The sequence below is a fragment of the Anarhichas minor genome, unplaced genomic scaffold (genome assembly GCF_050575085.1).
Source record: "Anarhichas minor isolate MPS153535 unplaced genomic scaffold, ASM5057508v1 ptg000025l, whole genome shotgun sequence".
NCBI classification, from domain to species: domain Eukaryota; kingdom Metazoa; phylum Chordata; class Actinopteri; order Perciformes; family Anarhichadidae; genus Anarhichas; species Anarhichas minor.
Genome location: NW_027466471.1, coordinates 975,815 through 993,935, shown reverse-complemented (window position 1 = coordinate 993,935; position 18,121 = coordinate 975,815). Strand labels below are relative to the sequence as shown.

General features: G+C 40.6%; 1 protein-coding gene across 1 annotated transcript in view; it reads left to right on the top strand.

Annotated features, from left to right (window-relative positions):
• Window positions 1–13,623: 13,623 nt before the first annotated feature.
• LOC142957523 (protein crumbs homolog 2-like) overlaps window positions 13,624–18,121 on the top strand; it is a 31,126-nt gene continuing 26,628 nt past the window's right edge. Inside the window, exon 1 of the mRNA XM_076099413.1 lies at window positions 13,624–13,693. Within this exon, the coding sequence (XP_075955528.1) occupies window positions 13,624–13,693 (70 nt within the window). The remainder of the gene's footprint in view (window positions 13,694–18,121) is intronic.

Here is an 18,121-nt window from a genome sequence, read left to right as displayed (position 1 = left end):
ACAAGGAGGCTTTGGTGAATAGCATGCCTCTTTTAAGTGACATTCATTTGGTTACCTGCAATAACAACTGTGGACTATACCAGTACATTTACAAAAGAAAAAAGGTGGAAATGATCCTAATGAATTCTACTGACTGTTTTATTTGCAGAAAATAATTAGAAACCTTTAATGGCCTTAAATTCCACGACTTGATCTGGACATCTAAACATCTATACTGCTCTGATTTACATTGAATTTTGTACACATATTGATGGCCCCCTGCAAAATAACTGGATACGTTGAATGTCGACATTTCTGAACAAATAAAATCGGTTTTCAGAAACGCTCATTGCCCAGTGGTTAATATTGTGAAGCAACTGGTTAGGGTTAGGCAAGAACATGACTTGCTTAATAAGGTTAGAAATAATAACGTAACACTGAATCTAGTGTAAGTCAATAACGTTCCACTTTCTCACAGAAAAATGTTCTGTAACAAGAGTAACAATATTGCCTAGAAAGCAAAAAGTCACCTTTGACTTTTGATTCCACACGGGACATGAATGGTTCATGGACTGTACTTGTAAAGCGCTTTATAGTCTTTCCGACCACTCAAAGCTCTTTCACACTACTTGTCATCATTCACACATTCACACACTGATGGCAGGGGCTAAGTGTCACCTGTCTATCAGACAAACTCATTCACACACCGTAGGCACAGCTACGGGAGCAGGTTTGGGGTTAAGCTGATCGAACCGCCAATCCTCTGATTGAAGGACGACCCTGCTCTCCACTTAGCCACAGTCACCACAGTGAAGAGTGGCCAACATTTCTATCCATGACAAGGTATCCCAAACACTACTGGCCACATTTTCATTAACTTGGCAGATGACTTTCATGACCCAAAATTGATTAACCCCTTGTTTCCGGGAAACCCAGGACCTTTCCTGTTGTGCCAGCATCTGGTCAAAGATTCCATTTGAACACGAGAAATATCAAACTTAAGATGAAAAAACAGAGATCAGCTAAATTTACTGAGGATATTCATGCTCTTCAGAAGATGGACCCTTTTGGACACTCACTGAGCTTTCCTATAGTGCCATAGGACAACATATAAAGTCTGTAAATAACATTTTCAGGCAATTAGATTCAACCATAGACCATTTTTTTTGCCTTGTAAATATCTTTGTCTTTCGGTTTTTCCCACATCCAGTGGAGCGATTGATTGGCGACTGGTGTGCTCGGTCGAAGGTGTTGGCTGTGAACGGGATTCTTGCTCTTTTGAAGTAGTTTTGTTATTTCTTGATGCCCTCGCTTTTATCCAACAGGTGCTTGATGCGTATAGGATGTGGGGAAAGAAGGGCTCTTGCAGTTTGTTTCATGGTCTTCTGACCATGAGGAGCTGGGCTGGTCACAGACCCACTGTTTCCAGCTGTGTAGTAGACTAATACCACTGGGATTTAGGTAAGTCAAGGCAATGCAATTCTTTATAAATATCTTTTTTAAACTTTATTATAATGCACATTTCATTACAGAAAAACTCAATATGCTTTACATTTAAAAGACCAATTAAAGTAAGACATGAATTTAAATAAAATAAAATAAACATCAAATATATGCAACACCAAAGAAACATATTTATGATGACACCCAATACCTACACACACACACACACACACACACACACACACACACACACACACACTTTAACACTGTTCACAGGCCTTAGGAAGCAGTGAGGATTAAAGCTCTTCATAGATCGCAGCTCGTCCAGCAAAGCATCCCAGAGGGCAGGTCCACAGTAACTAAGGCGACACCCACACTACTACGTTTGCGTTTGGAAATGCATATCTTTTGCTACGTTTACACCCAACACTACTCCGGAGTTTTAAAATACCAAATAAGAAGGTGTTTGAAAATGCCACAGACGCCATGTTAGTTTGAAAACTCTGGTGTTGAGTTGTAGTGTGGACGGGCGCAGAACCAAAGAACTTGGAAAAAAGATGATGTAGAGCATGTAGCGTAGGACATGACAAAATCCTGCGGAAAGTAATTGAGAGAGCCACAAGCTACAACCTGAGGCTCAATTTTAAGAAATGCCACATCCGTCATGCATTGGTGCCATAAGTGGGACATCTGATAACAGCAGAGGGCCGTAGACCTGACTCAGCTAAAAGAGAGGCACTACAGCATGACACCTGAAGGAATCCAGACCTAGCATCCAACACAGAAAACACTTTGTCATTTGGTATCGTGGACACAACCTCCTCTACATCATGGTAGTGCTCTCACTTGATGACTTTATTTAGGTTGCTTTGGTCCGTGCAGATTCTTATCTTCTTATTGCACACTGTGGCTGGCATTGAACTCACCCACTCCAGAGGCTGGTGGACTCGGGTGATGTAGTCATCCTTTTCCATCTTAAGCTGTCGGTTAACAGGATGGACCACGGCCATTGCGTCTGGGTCAATTTTCATTTTATTTTTTTTTACCTGGCAGTGTTCCATTGGTGCACGTCAATTCTGGGTAATCATCCAACTGGGTCAGTCTGTAGTGAGCTGGGGTCACTTGCTGTGTTCGCTTGGTTTTCAGCAGTGTTCTGCAGGGAGTAAAGACTGCCTATAAGGCCCAGATGTTTAGCTGTAGCACCGTAGAGCACATGCTCCTCTGCTATGTTCACTATTTCAAACTTTAGACTGAGCTTGCACTTCTTGTGTTTTATTGTGAGGTCAAGTGCAGCCACCGGCTTTAGCTTGTGATTGGAGTATAAGTTTAGTACCATCTTAGAGCGCTTCAGCTGGCCTTTGTGCATTAGTATCTGATAATTGCCTCGTGTTATTGTGTTGCATTTTGCTCCAGTGTCTATTCTAAACCTCAGAACTTGAATATCTACACACTATTATCCTCTTCAGTGGCGTGTGCTTGTGTCATGTTCAGCAATCCTCAGCCAAATCTTCCTTGCTCTACATTTACAATGACAAACATGTTCTCGCGACTGGGTTGAGTGTTTCACTTATTTCACCTCAATTGATTTCAGGGTCGGCCGTACAAACAGGCAACGAAATAAAGACTTTAGTTTAGTGCAGAGCTGAGCTATTGTGGACATGTGAACCTTTGAACATGGCCGTTAGTAATGATGGATTGGATGTTTGAATGCCTCCCCATCTGAGCTCCAGCAGCAGCATTCTTTGTTGGCATAGTTTAGAAGAGGGGGAGTGAGGGGGTGAAGTTAAGGGTCACAAGGCAATTGGAGCTCTTTTGAGATGCCATTGTTGTGGAGGGTCAGACAGGAATGGATGTTAAGATGTGCAGGGGAAGGACATGTGTGTGTGTTTGTGTGTGTGTGTGCCCGTTTGTGTGCAGGAGAGAGAGAGAGAGAGAGAGAGAGAGAGCGAGAGAGAACCCTCAGAAATAAGGAACCCCATAACTTATAAACAGCCCAGTCTCTCAAAGGAAAGTGTAAGCTGGAATTTTTCTTGAAGAAAAAAGCAGAATGAGAGGCATCACACTGTTACACACTCTCTTCTAAATAACTATTAACCTTTTATTCCACGTGCTTTAATGTTGCATAATGTCTGATATGTGTGACACATTGCCAAATTTGTCAGAGTGTTATTTGGACATTAGCATACCGTCGTAGTCAGTTGTTAATGAAAGCACCTCAGTGGGCAATGACTGACTGTCATAAACCTCTGTTACCTTTCAAAAGCAGAATTAGCATTGGCAGCCCATTAGCAGACAGCTGCTGCTCTTCCCACTGCTTGTAAAATACCACCAACAGTGTTTGCTCTGTATCAGCTTTGTACCAGTGGAACCGACATACAGACACAATAGCATGTGCATGTTCATCTCAGAGATTAATTGTGATGGATTTAGATTATATATGTCTAAACCCCACATTAATGCACTATGATGGTGTGAGGTTATACCTAAACCTGGTATTATTCTGGTATTATTCTATATTTACGTTATTTCAACAAACCACATGTAAAGAGCAAACCCAATAATGTGTTTGTCCATCTCTCAATAACTTCTCTACCCTCTAAACCCATTGCTTTTACTGAATATGTAAATCTCTAAAAACAGGTCATGCAGTGCAACAGCAAGGCTCATTGATGTGTTTTAACGGAGCTCTATGGCACAGAGGAAGAAGACATATCGGACTGTGATACACAATACTTGTAGGTTAAATCCACAGCTGGATAGAGTATCAGCAGCCTTAGTCCTGCCGAATCTGTTTTAGCTATTATATATATATATATTATTATTATATCCTCGATATTGTTTGTCAGTGTTTTCCTAAATGTATAAATATGTTTTCTGATATGTCTCCTTCGTGGCTAAAATTTGGTTATGTTCTTGCACATACATTATTTAAGTATTTTAGGGGGAAAATCATGACCATTGTTAAAAGAATGTAATGTTGACTGTTGGTAGGTGATGGGATGCGAAACATGGCCTCTGCGGTGTCGGTTAAAAGTTTAATACCAAGCAATGACAAAAACAACTAGAGATGTGAAAAGAAAAAGTTAAAACAACAAAAGTTGTGGTCTTGTTTAACACAGTTGTAGATGTCTGTGATGTTAATCTGTTAACTGTATCCTCCTGTTGCACTCTGTGAATCTCTGTGTATTACCATACAGTGCAGGTGTGAAAGAGGAGGGAGTGTTGGCTTCCTGTTAGCTGCTATTTTGCTGGTGTGAAGTTGATCATTTCTTGTGACTGTATCTTGTATTGTCGGCATGTTTGTTTACCCACACAGACCACTTCCAGCTGTTCCCCCTGACCACTGTTCCGTGTGGCACCGTGGATGAACGGCCCTTGTAGATCATTAAAATATCCTTATTTTCACTGATTAGTTCTACCATTTGGTACCGTAAAACTAGTGACAATGAATTTGATTTGCATTCTGAAAGAGGGAAGTGAAGTCACACTGCATGCAAATAATCACACGTCAATTTCAAGATTTGAGCCTTTCTATTTATCTCTATGTGCCTCTCTCTATCTATGTATCTATATGTGCCTCTCTCTTTCTATTTATCTCTATGTGCCTCTCTCTTTCTATGTATCTCTATGTGCCTCTCTCTATCTATGTATCTATATGTGCCTCTCTCTATCTATTTATCTCTATGTGCCTCTCTCTATCTATTTATCTCTATGTGCCTCTCTCTATCTATTTATCTCTATGTGCCTCTCTCTTTCTATGTATCTCTATGTGCCTCTCTCTATCTATTTATCTCTATGTGCCTCTCTCTATCTATGTATCTATATGTGCCTCTCTCTATCTATTTATCTCTATGTGCCTCTCTCTATCTATTTATCTCTATGTGCCTCTCTCTTTCTATATATCTCTATGTGCCTCTCTCTATCTATTTATCTCTATGTGCCTCTCTCTATCTATTTATCTCTATGTGCCTCTCTCTTTCTATGTATCTCTATGTGCCTCTCTCTATCTATTTATCTCTATGTGCCTCTCTCTTTCTATTTATCTCTATGTGCCTCTCTCTATCTATGTATCTATATGTGCCTCTCTCTATCTATTTATCTCTATGTGCCTCTCTCTTTCTATGTATCTCTATGTGCCTCTCTCTATCTATTTATCTCTATGTGCCTCTCTCTATCTATTTATCTCTATGTGCCTCTCTCTATCTATTTATCTCTATGTGCCTCTCTCTATCTATTTATCTCTATGCCTCTCTCTATTTATCTCTATGTGCCTCTCTCTATCTATTTATCTCTATGCCTCTCTCTATTTATCTCTATGTGCCTCTCTCTCTCTATTTATCTCTATGCCTCTCTCTATTTATCTCTATGTGCCTCTCTATCTATTCATCTCTATGCCTCTCTCTCTCTATTTATCTCTATGTGCCTCTCTATCTATTTATCTCTATGCCTCTCTCTATTTATCTCTATGTGCCTCTCTCTATCTATTTATCTCTATGTGCCTCTCTCTTTCTATTTATCTCTATGTGCCTCTCTCTATCTATTTATCTCTATGTGCCTCTCTCTATCTATGTATCTCTATGTGCCTCTCTCTATCTATTTATCTCTATGTGCCTCTCTCTATCTATTTATCTCTATGCCTCTCTCTATCTATTTATCTCTATGTGCCTCTCTCTATCTATTTATCTCTATGTGCCTCTCTATCTATTTATCTCTATGCCTCTCTCTATTTATCTCTATGTGCCTCTCTCTATCTATTTATCTCTATGTGCCTCTCTCTATCTATTTATATCTATGTGCCTCTCTCTTTCTATTTATCTCTATGTGCCTCTCTCTATCTATGTATCTCTATGTGCCTCTCTCTATCTATGTATCTCTATGTGCCTCTCTCTATCTATGTATCTCTGTGTGCCTCTCTCTTTCTATTTATCTCTATGTGCCTCTCTCTATCTATTTATCTCTATGTGCCTCTCTCTATCTATTTATATCTATGTGACTCTCTCTATCTATTTATCTCTATGTGCCTCTCTCTTTCTATTTATCTCTATGTGCCTCTCTCTTTCTATTTATCTCTATGTGCCTCTCTCTATCTATTTATCTCTATGTGCCTCTCTCTATCTATTTATCTCTATGTGCCTCTCTCTATCTATTTATCTCTATGTGCCTCTCTCTTTCTATTTATCTCTATGTGCCTCTGTCTTTCTATTTATATCTATGTGCCTCTCTCTTTCTATTTATCTCTATGTGCCTCTCTCTATCTATTTATCTCTATGTGCCTCTCTCTATCTATTTATCTCTATGTGCCTCTCTCTATCTATTTATCTCTATGTGCCTCTCTCTATCTATTTATCTCTATGCCTCTCTCTATTTATCTCTATGTGCCTCTCTCTTTCTATTTATCTCTATGTGCCTCTCTCTATCTATTTATCTCTATGTGCCTCTCTCTATCTATTTATCTCTATGTGCCTCTCTCTATCTATTTATCTCTATGTGCCTCTCTCTATCTATGTATCTCTATGTGCCTCTCTCTATCTATTTATCTCTATGTGCCTCTCTCTTTCTATTTATCTCTATGTGCCTCTCTCTATCTATGTATCTCTATGTGCCTCTCTCTTTCTATTTATCTCTATGTGCCTCTCTCTATCTATGTATCTCTATGTGCCTCTCTCTTTCTATTTATCTCTATGTGCCTCTCTCTATCTATTTATCTCTATGTGCCTCTCTCTATCTATTTATCTCTATGTGCCTCTCTCTATCTATTTATCTCTATGTGCCTCTCTCTATCTATTTATCTCTATGTGCCTCTCTCTATCTATTTATCTCTATGTGCCTCTCTCTATCTATTTATCTCTATGTGCCTCTGTCTTTCTATTTATCTCTATGTGCCTCTCTCTATCTATGTATCTCTATGTGCCTCTCTCTTTCTATTTATCTCTATGTGCCTCTCTCTATCTATTTATCTCTATGTGCCTCTCTCTATCTATTTATCTCTATGTGCCTCTCTCTATCTATTTATCTCTATGTGCCTCTCTCTATCTATTTATCTCTATGTGCCTCTCTCTATCTATTTATCTCTATGTGCCTCTCTCTATCTATTTATCTCTATGTGCCTCTCTCTATCTATTTATCTCTATGTGCCTCTGTCTTTCTATTTATCTCTATGTGCCTCTCTCTTTCTATTTATCTCTATGTGCCTCTGTCTTTCTATTTATCTCTATGTGCCTCTCTCTATCTATTTATCTCTATGTGCCTCTGTCTTTCTATTTATCTCTATGTGCCTCTCTCTATCTATTTATCTCTATGTGCCTCTCTCTATCTATTTATCTCTATGTGCCTCTCTCTATCTATTTATATCTATGTGCCTCTCTCTATCTATTTATCTCTATGCCTCTCTCTATTTATCTCTATGTGCCTCTCTCTTTCTATTTATCTCTATGTGCCTCTCTCTATCTATTTATCTCTATGTGCCTCTCTCTATCTATTTATCTCTATGTGCCTCTCTCTATCTATGTATCTCTATGTGCCTCTCTCTATCTATTTATCTCTATGTGCCTCTCTCTTTCTATTTATCTCTATGTGCCTCTCTCTATCTATGTATCTCTATGTGCCTCTCTCTTTCTATTTATCTCTATGTGCCTCTCTCTTTCTATTTATCTCTATGTGCCTCTCTCTATCTATTTATATCTATGTGCCTCTCTCTATCTATTTATCTCTATGTGCCTCTCTCTATCTATGTATCTCTATGTGCCTCTCTCTAACTATGTATCTCTATGTGCCTCTCTCTATCTATTTATATCTATGTGCCTCTCTCTATCTATTTATCTCTATGTGCCTCTCTCTATCTATGTATCTCTATGTGCCTCTCTCTATCTATTTATCTCTATGTGCCTCTCTCTTTCTATTTATCTCTATGTGCCTCTCTCTATCTATGTATCTCTATGTGCCTCTCTCTTTCTATTTATCTCTATGTGCCTCTCTCTATCTATGTATCTCTATGTGCCTCTCTCTTTCTATTTATCTCTATGTGCCTCTCTCTATCTATGTATCTCTATGTGCCTCTCTCTTTCTATTTATCTCTATGTGCCTCTCTCTATCTATTTATCTCTATGTGCCTCTCTCTATCTATTTATCTCTATGTGCCTCTCTCTATCTATTTATCTCTATGTACCTCTCTCTATCTATGTATCTCTATGTGCCTCTCTCTATCTATTTATCTCTATGTGCCTCTCTCTTTCTATTTATCTCTATGTGCCTCTCTCTATCTATGTATCTCTATGTGCCTCTCTCTTTCTATTTATCTCTATGTGCCTCTCTCTTTCTATTTATCTCTATGTGCCTCTCTCTATCTATTTATATCTATGTGCCTCTCTCTATCTATTTATCTCTATGTGCCTCTCTCTATCTATGTATCTCTATGTGCCTCTCTCTATCTATGTATCTCTATGTGCCTCTCTCTATCTATTTATATCTATGTGCCTCTCTCTATCTATTTATCTCTATGTGCCTCTCTCTATCTATGTATCTCTATGTGCCTCTCTCTATCTATGTATCTCTATGTGCCTCTCTCTATCTATTTATCTCTATGTGCCTCTCTCTTTCTATTTATCTCTATGTGCCTCTCTCTATCTATGTATCTCTATGTGCCTCTCTCTTTCTATTTATCTCTATGTGCCTCTCTCTTTCTATTTATCTCTATGTGCCTCTCTCTATCTATTTATCTCTATGTGCCTCTCTCTTTCTATTTATCTCTATGTGCCTCTCTCTATCTATTTATCTCTATGTGCCTCTCTCTTTCTATGTATCTCTATGTGCCTCTCTCTATCTATTTATCTCTATGTGCCTCTCTCTTTCTATTCATCTCTATGTGCCTCTCTCTATCTATTTATCTCTATGTGCCTCTCTCTTTCTATGTATCTCTATGTGCCTCTCTCTATCTATTTATCTCTATGTGCCTCTCTCTTTCTATTTATCTCTATGTGCCTCTCTCTATCCATTCATCTCTATGTGCCTCTCTCTATCTATTTATCTCTATGTGCCTCTCTCTTTCTATTTATCTCTATGTGCCTCTCTCTATCCATTTATCTCTATGTGCCTCTCTCTATCTATTTATCTCTATGTGCCTCTCTCTATCTATTTATCTCTGCCGATCCAAACCAAACCCCAAACTTAGGTATTTCACAGTGCATTTCTTTTCACAGCAGTTTTGGTTTCTGCTCATTTCGGATGCCAATCTGAAGTAGTTGAACCTGCTTGTGATGGTGAGTAGCCGATAAGAGAGATAAACATACTGGTACAGCGTACATACAGGTGTGTGCCAGCCAGCAAGCTGGAGAACAAACATCTTTTTGACAGCAGAGAAAATGTTGTTTTTTAAGAGGGCTAAACGCCAACAAATGTGAATTTAGACGGAAAATGTCCTCAGATAAGAACATGTTGTGAATGTCCGCGTTGCTGTGTATGAGAGAGAGCGTTCGAGAGAGAGAGAGAGAGAGAGAGAGAGAGAGAGAGAGAGAGAGAGAGAGAGCGAGAGAGAGAGGGAAAGAGGATTTTTGCATGCAATGGTTTTGTATTTTGTTAATAATAATGATTAAAATGTCAATGTTGTGAATGAAGCTTCAAACTATTTGGTAGCCTACAACACTAATAACTATGTTATTACCGCTAATGGAGCGTACTGTCTTTGCTTGAGACATCCTTAGAGCCCCGTTGGTATTATATGGCTCGGGTTGTGTTCTTTGTTTGAAGAATAAACTCTATTGCATCAAACTCTGTCTCATTGTTCTTCAAAGATCATCTGGACACCAGTATTAAGTATGGAATAACAATAGAGTTGGGGAACATTAGTTTAGACTTCATCAACTGGCCTGGTCTGAACTTCTTTTCCTCTACACAACCACAACCACATGGACATGTGTAGATATGAAGGTTAAATGACCCAATATGTGGCCAATAGCTATATAAAACTATCAAGGAATTTCTGTCTGTATGGATGTGTGTATATGTGTGTATGTGTCCTTCACAAATCTTGTTCATTAGATGTTCTACCGATTTGATGGAATTTGGATATGCACCAAGTTCAATATAAATAAACTTTGAATAAACGATCAGCAGCGCTCTGCGCAGCAGTGGGGCCGGGGCTTCAGCGCTCCGCAAGTTGAGTCAATTATGTCGTCCAGACTGCAGTTCACTTTTGCTGCTGCATGCTGGATATACTGCCAGTACAACTGAACTTTTATTTACTGTGAGAACGAGTGATGAGCGATTCTCAACAACTGTGATGAAGTTATGGCTCTGAACAGGCACTGCAGTATTTCCTTTAGATATGTTTGGAGGGAGAGTTCTTCGAGCAGAAGTTGAAGGTGTAGTTATCCTTTTGACACCCAACAAAACACTTCCAATAACTCTATTCAGATTGTCTGCCTGGAAACACAACATATGATGATTATGAATCAGATCAATGGCATCTTAGCAGAAAGACAAGCACTGCATTGTAAAAGATCAACTCCTACTGCAACCTATCTATTGTAAATAAATGCATTAAACAGAATTGTCAAATTCATTGCCAGCAGTAAACATGCTATTAAAAAAGCTCGCTAGCAGTAGGTTAGCTCTTTTACCCCCATCATTAGCACCAGTCATGACCCTTTCCATGCAGGCCGTAGCGGTCTCCAATAAATCGGAGATGGCGTAATTAAGAGGTCTGGAACAGGCCACTACTCCTCTATTTACAATGTTCTCTATATGTTGTGTCATAAGACCGATGATCAGAGGGAGCCACACATCTAAAGTGAGCTGAGTTCAGGGAAAACATGGCACAGTATATGTTAATGACATTTCTACCTCACTTTTCCTCGACAGAAAGACAGACAAACAGACAACTGGCTGAGCTCCTTGTCAGCCTGCTGTCTGTTTCACTATTGTGTTGCTGCTTTAATGCTCAGCAGCCAGTCACTGAGGAATGTGGAGCTGCTGTGACTCACTACTTTACGCATTTGCATGCCGCTTGTTGAACGCCCCCCGCCCCCCCTAACTCACCTCCTCGCTGAGTGTTTAATTAAACTTTTTTGTTGTTGTGAACGCAGCAGTTTGGAGTTAAGCCTGATGCTGGGATCAGGGCCTGGGGATGGGAGTGCGTGTGGGAGTGGAAGGTGGAGTGGGGGTGAGTAAGGCATTCGTCAACCTACCATCGAGGCCTCCACCAACCAGAAAGGTGCTGGGTAAGCTCCCAAAGGTGGGGGTGCAAGTTGAGTGAACTGGGGAGCAACAATTCATTGATCTACAACCAGCACTTGAAAGTGTAAAACTAGACTACTTTATTAAAAAGTTGTTTTGATTAAACGCTGAAAACGTCAACGGAGACACAAAGGAAGCGTTAAGCTTCTCAGTGTTTAGCCTTAACCGACTCTAACCACATTCAGGATGCAGGACGTGAACCCTGGAGTTCAGTGTCTTGTGATTTGTATTCCGTTCAAGAACGTTACACTTTCTGAAAAAAAAATGCTATTTCCTCCAAAGTAGTCAATCGTCAGTAAATCAGTCAAAACCAGGACTTCTTATAGTTTATAGTCTTATATTCAGTTGTTCAATTTAAAAATTCAAAATCATGATTCATAGTTAATACAGTTTATGAAAATAATGTTACTTGGTTAGTGGTAAAATCAATATGTTTAAGATTGCTATGGATGACAGTTTAATTAACCCTTTATTAAAGGTATATGTAGTCACATTTCAGTTGTTGCTTGTAAACACGGCATTCAAAGTTTACCCGTCAGCCAGGCGCTAGAGAGAGGAGAGAGAGAGAGAGAGAGAGAGAGAGGGAGAGAGAGAGAGAGAGAGAGAGGGAGGGAGGGAGAGAGAGAGGGAGAGAGAGAGAGAGGGAGAGAGAGAGAGGGAGGGAGGGAGAGAGAGAGGGAGGGAGAGAGAGGGAGAGAGAGAGAGAGAGAGAGAGAGAGAGAGAGCGAGGGAGAGAGAGAGAGAGAGGGAGAGAGAGAGAGAGAGGGAGGGAGGGAGAGAGAGAGGGAGGGAGAGAGAGGGAGAGAGAGAGAGAGAGGGAGAGAGAGAGAGGGAGAGAGAGAGGGAGAGAGAGAGGGAGAGAGAGAGACTCGTTGGTGAGACCAAAGCCGTGAATCAGAAGAATAAAAAGTTATTTTCTGATTCCTTCACGGACGTTTTGTTCCAAAGCACAAATAATCACATCCACACAGGAAGGTGCTGGTTTGAATGAATGCAGCCTGTAGATCTTCAACGCCAAACACTTTTAGTAGATCACAAGGGATGATTGTTGTCGGAGTAACACGTTTCCCTTTAGACTATGGCACAGGGAGACACAGGACAATTCAATAAGTATACAAAGGGCATGTTGATGCCCCTGACATATTTGACATGAAGGAAGTCTTCATCTGGCACTGGTTCATTTCATTCAATTTGATTTGTAATTCATCTCTTATTTTATACATCTCAAATATTATTTCTCCAATAAATCATGTAATGTGTGTTTAGATTGTTATCACCAGGAGAAAATGTAGTATGTCTTTATTTAAGCATCTTAAATGATTCAGAATAGTAATTGTTGTTGAAAATGTTCAGTACTGAAGCAATGAGTTGATTAATCGATTGCCAACACGTTTAGATAATTATTGCTGTGTATCTTCATCCCTACTTGTTTGCTGACATCACCATGGACTCAGTCATTTCTGACATTTTACACACCAAGCAATTCTTCTATTAATCAGCAACTTAATCAGCTGCTTGAAGCTCTCGTGATCAAGTTACTAGTTGTAAGTTGCAGCCCTGGAAATCCCAGCATCTCTCTGATTGATTGGTGTCAGTTTGGATTTAAATGCAGGTGTGTGCAACGAGTAGTTCCTGAAAACATGTAAATGCAAAAAAAAAATAAGCCAGTGTTGAATGAGTCCAATCCAGTATTCCAGCTCATGTCTTCCTCCCCTCACTCTCCGCTGGGCCGATTACTCTGCTTTACTCAAGCCCAGCTTGGTCTCCAGAGAGACTCACACACACTCCCAAACACACATTCACACACACTCAGACCCAGAGTCGCTGTGGTCAGGGATGTAGGCGCTGGAGCTCTCTCTCAGCAGCTAACTTGGAGCAGCCTGGATGGAGCGCTGCAGTGTGCCGGATGGAGAACCTGTGGACTGACAGCAGACACTGACACTGACTGAAACCTCAGCATCCTGTTTTACCATGGAGTTTGGAAGAGTTTGGTCCAGATATCAGAGGACGGTGCTGATCACCATGATGATGTTCAAACTGGGTAAGGCTTCAACATGTGCACATCACCTTCATATACACGTGTGCCAAACATCTGAGTAGGAGCTGTAAGGCACTTTTTAGGGGGAAAACAAACAATTTACAATTACATCCACAGTCTGTATGCCTTACTTGTGTGAAGAGCACAGAATGTGTGCTAGTTTGTGTGTGCGCACATGCGTGGCGATATATTGATATGTGTGTTTACAGCCACTACAGGAGCATCCTGGAAAAGTACCTGATGGGTTGCTCACCCTTTATTTCATGGTTCTGTGCTTTAATCATTTCCAACAAGGTTCCTGGAACAAACCATGTTGCTCTTAATGTAGGGAACATATAAACAATGTTCACTCGGCACACGTCCAATGAATATGCTCTAATTAATTGCTACCATTACCTGGTGGGTATTTCAGATGGACAGGTCAGCTGAACTTACAAAAATGTGAAACGTCACTGTTTTTCCAATTTATGAGGTAACAGCATCAAATCAAAGGTTACTGTTAATTGTAAAGCAAAAAAACATTTTTTACAACTAAATTGTGTCGTGATTCCTGTTTCTATGTGAGTTTTCGAGACATACCACTAATCACAACTCCCTGATTCATAATTTGAGAGGATGTAAGTAGCTTCCTTATGACTCCCTCATTTGTGTGATGACTCTGCTGGTAGTGGGGTGTGTCTGAGTGTGTGTGTGGCTGTGAGGGGGGGGGGGGGGGGGGGGGTCATTGGTCGACCCCACAACCTTATGAAACCCTATTGACCCGTTTTTCCCGCGACCTTCATTCGTGTGAAGCGTCTGAAGCTGGTTGTAACGCTGGTGGACCAGCAGCTGGGATTGGCTGAGGGCGGCATTGTTGAAGCTCACCATGGTAACGCTGTGAGCGTCCGGCTGCACTGCTACACAGCTTTTTTTGTCTTTGCTTTGAATGGAAGGAGTGACGGGTATTAAGGAGCACGGCGAGAGACCTGGCACTCTGAGCTCTTCAGGATTTAAAGCAAAAGACAGCAGCCAGAAACACTGACGGAAAGCAGAGTACATGTGATGATGAAGAGGAGCTTAACAGGGATGGAAGAGCATGACTACAGACTTACCTTTCAAGAAAAGTACATAAAAGCACATCTATGGCATTTACACCAAGTTACTGAGAGTGAGCAGCTGAAAACTAACTTCTTAGAAATGACTATTTTCTCTTAATACCCGAGTAAACACACAGTGATGAGCTTAATGACTAGTCCAATAACTACAAAAAAAACTAAAAAACGCAAACTAGACAAAAATATTGTGTTAGAAATGAAGCAGTCTTTGCAGCAGCTCACACAGGAGACAAAAGCATGTGCGTCTCTGACTCAGTGTGTAACTGACTGATTCAGAGAGGATTTGTGCATTTTCTTTGTATAAAACAAAGCAGCCACCTGCTGTGAAGCCTTCGGAGCACAAAGATGAACTGAGGCAGAGCTGCTGGTCTCTTGTAGTGATTCAATAAAATTCCTCTGAGCCCAACTTGTGCGTTAGGCAGGGGCTTCCCATTCTCTGTGATACATGGCGTTGCTGCTTCCTCTGCCCTCCAGCGAGACGCTGTTGACTTTGGGTTGCTGTCTTTGTGACTCGGGGAGACCTGTTCTCTCTCTCGCTTTTGGCACCTGTCAAGAATGAAAAAGTCTTATCTCATTTAAGAGTATATTTATCTTATTAGAATCGGCTTTTTTAAGACATGCAGAGGTTCTTAAAAAGTATAAATTGTCTTAATAACATATGTTCATTCAGCGTAACATTTTCTTAATGTCATTAACTGAATTTGTTAGAGTTATTTGCGAGAATACACAGATTCTCCCAAAAACAAAAAACTGTAATTAAGCTTATGTGACTTGTTTAGGTTTTGAAATATTTCAAAGATAAGTTTGTAGTTATTCGATAATTTTCTTATTGTCAACAATAGTTTATTAATGGTGCCTTGTAACTACTCTTTGACATCCTTGTCTGTGTCTCTCAGCCCAGAGCCCATTGATTTCCACTGAAGACATGAATAATTAAAAACATCTCACAGGTATTATAAACACTCAGTAATATCCTGGCCGCTGGTCACTGTAGTTTTTATCTAACGGATGAAATAACCTGAGTAGGAAGCCTGAGCCAGAGTCTGATAGATGAACGTGCAGCGTAGACATCATCACATTTAGCCCAAACTGCACTTCTTCAGAACTGAGGAGAAGCACGGTAACATCTCATTCATCACAGGGGCCACTGACGGCACGAAATAATCAGGCTATACCTACGAATAACAGTGTGCCGTCATTTGTAGGCATCCTATGATATATTTTCATATGTTATGCGCGTAATCATGAATGAGGAAGTATAAACCCACCAAGGGCCGGAGGGAGAGGGAGGTGGATAAGTCCAACAAACATCTGAACCAGGAGTCAGCCGTTCGTTCCCCGTGTAAAACGAGAAATCAAAGTTAATCTATTAGCCTCATAATTTACGACTTCATTAACGGTACTTCTGTAGATATTTGAACCCAAACGATGATCTTTTCCAAAAAGCTAACCAAGTAGTTTTGTTCTTTAAACCCCAACTTTAGAGTGAAGTTGGGGTTGATGTTCCTGAACCTTGGTAATGTCTCGGTGTGTTCATACTTAGATGAATTGGTTTTCCTGCTTTTCTGTTCGTTTTGAGATTCATTTTAGAGTTCGATTTTTCAAAACCTGCAGATACATTTAATATAACAAGGAAGCAAGTTGAAGCAATGTTAGAGCACACCCCCTCTGAGGAGACTCTGTGAGGTCCCCGGAGAGCAGTTGATCCTGACATCCTTCTACCTACTTACAGTCAGAGGCTCTGCTCAGCGTTACTGTTGAACTGAGACGCTGGTACCACTCAGTGCCGGGAATCAACCCTGTCTGGCCATAACCATGATCTATGAAGTGCTCAGTAACGGGGGGAGGGGCTAGGGGGTGCTGGTATCAGCTCCCTGGAATGTGTGAAGGGCTGATTGGGTTTAGATGGAGGGGTGAAGAGTGAGGAAACCCTCACTGTCTCTGTCAGCCTTCTGTGAGATTACAGGCAGCCAGGTTAAAGGGCATGGTTCTGACTGAGCTTTGCATGCCGGTGCAGGGAAGGATCTTGGCTCTCTTTGACGAGGGAGGCCAAAGAGAGCCACAGTGAGAAAACGTAAGTGAGAGCCAACAGAGGGAGGTAAAAGAGGGATGTGATGCAAGACAGAGGAAATTACACTTCTGAACAAGACATCCCAGCTGAGGTTGAGATAAGAAGTAAGAAACATGCACAAAAATATCACCTTTACCATCACACCTGGATCCATTAACCCATTCTGTAGCATTGAGGGATTTACTGCATTAACACAGAAAATAAATCTCTTCCCATCGCTGTCAAAACTTTCATGGTTCTTAGAAAATAAAAAACAGAATGTCAATGTATGTTCACACTTCCATATACATTCTTGTTGAATTGTATCACTGCTCTACAGTTGCATTTAGTAAAATGAGAGGCAAGATGGTGGTGCGCACAGACGCAGCTGCTTTGTGCTCCTCACCACAGCTTCGTGTTGTTTTCTAAAAGCTGTGGCGCAGAACTCAGACATCTCAGTCTGAGAAGACTGATGTGCTGCCACACTGCACCTGTGCTTTTGCTGCAACTGCTGATGTTTGCACACTGGTTAGTTGTGTATATATATATTTGGACTTGCACAGATTCAAACTTTTTTATCGCTAATATTTATACAGATTTTTTCATCTAATTTGTGCCGTATTTATTTCTTAGAAATATGTGTGAGGTCTTTTAATAAAATACATCACCCTATCAGGTTGAGGAGATTTTGTTATGCTTCCACAATGACAATAAAGTTCTTGAATTGAATTGTGTATAAAAAGCAACGCCTACATTTGTGGGCAGCAGGGAAAGTTGCAGGTAATCTGTAATACTGAAAGATATAAATTAGTTTTGGGTGAATCTCGGGTGTGCACTAGAATAATCTGACTTTCAATGCTTCGAGAAAACAGCTGGACAATATTGGCTTGTCGGTCGGTTGGTCCACCACTCTGGCATAAACCTGCAACATTATGATTATGATCATGTGAGCATGGCTATGTTAGCATTAAGCTCAAAGCACCACTGTGCCGAAGTAAGGATTGATTCCTTTTCCCTGCACCTCATTCTGACAGCTTTGGTTATTAACACTATGCGGGTCTTTTTACCAGAACAGAAGAAGCACAGCTGTTCTCTCGATCTATCAGGTATGGAAAGCAAAAAGATGGTCAGAGGAGAGGTGAGAGACTGATGTGAGGAGGGGAGACTTGGTGTTGGAGCAGATGAACGTGATCACAGATGCATGTGAGAGGAACTGGAGGTGTTGAAGTGGATGCAGTGGGAAATGAGAGATGCAGGTGTTGCAGGGATGATACACATTGATACTGG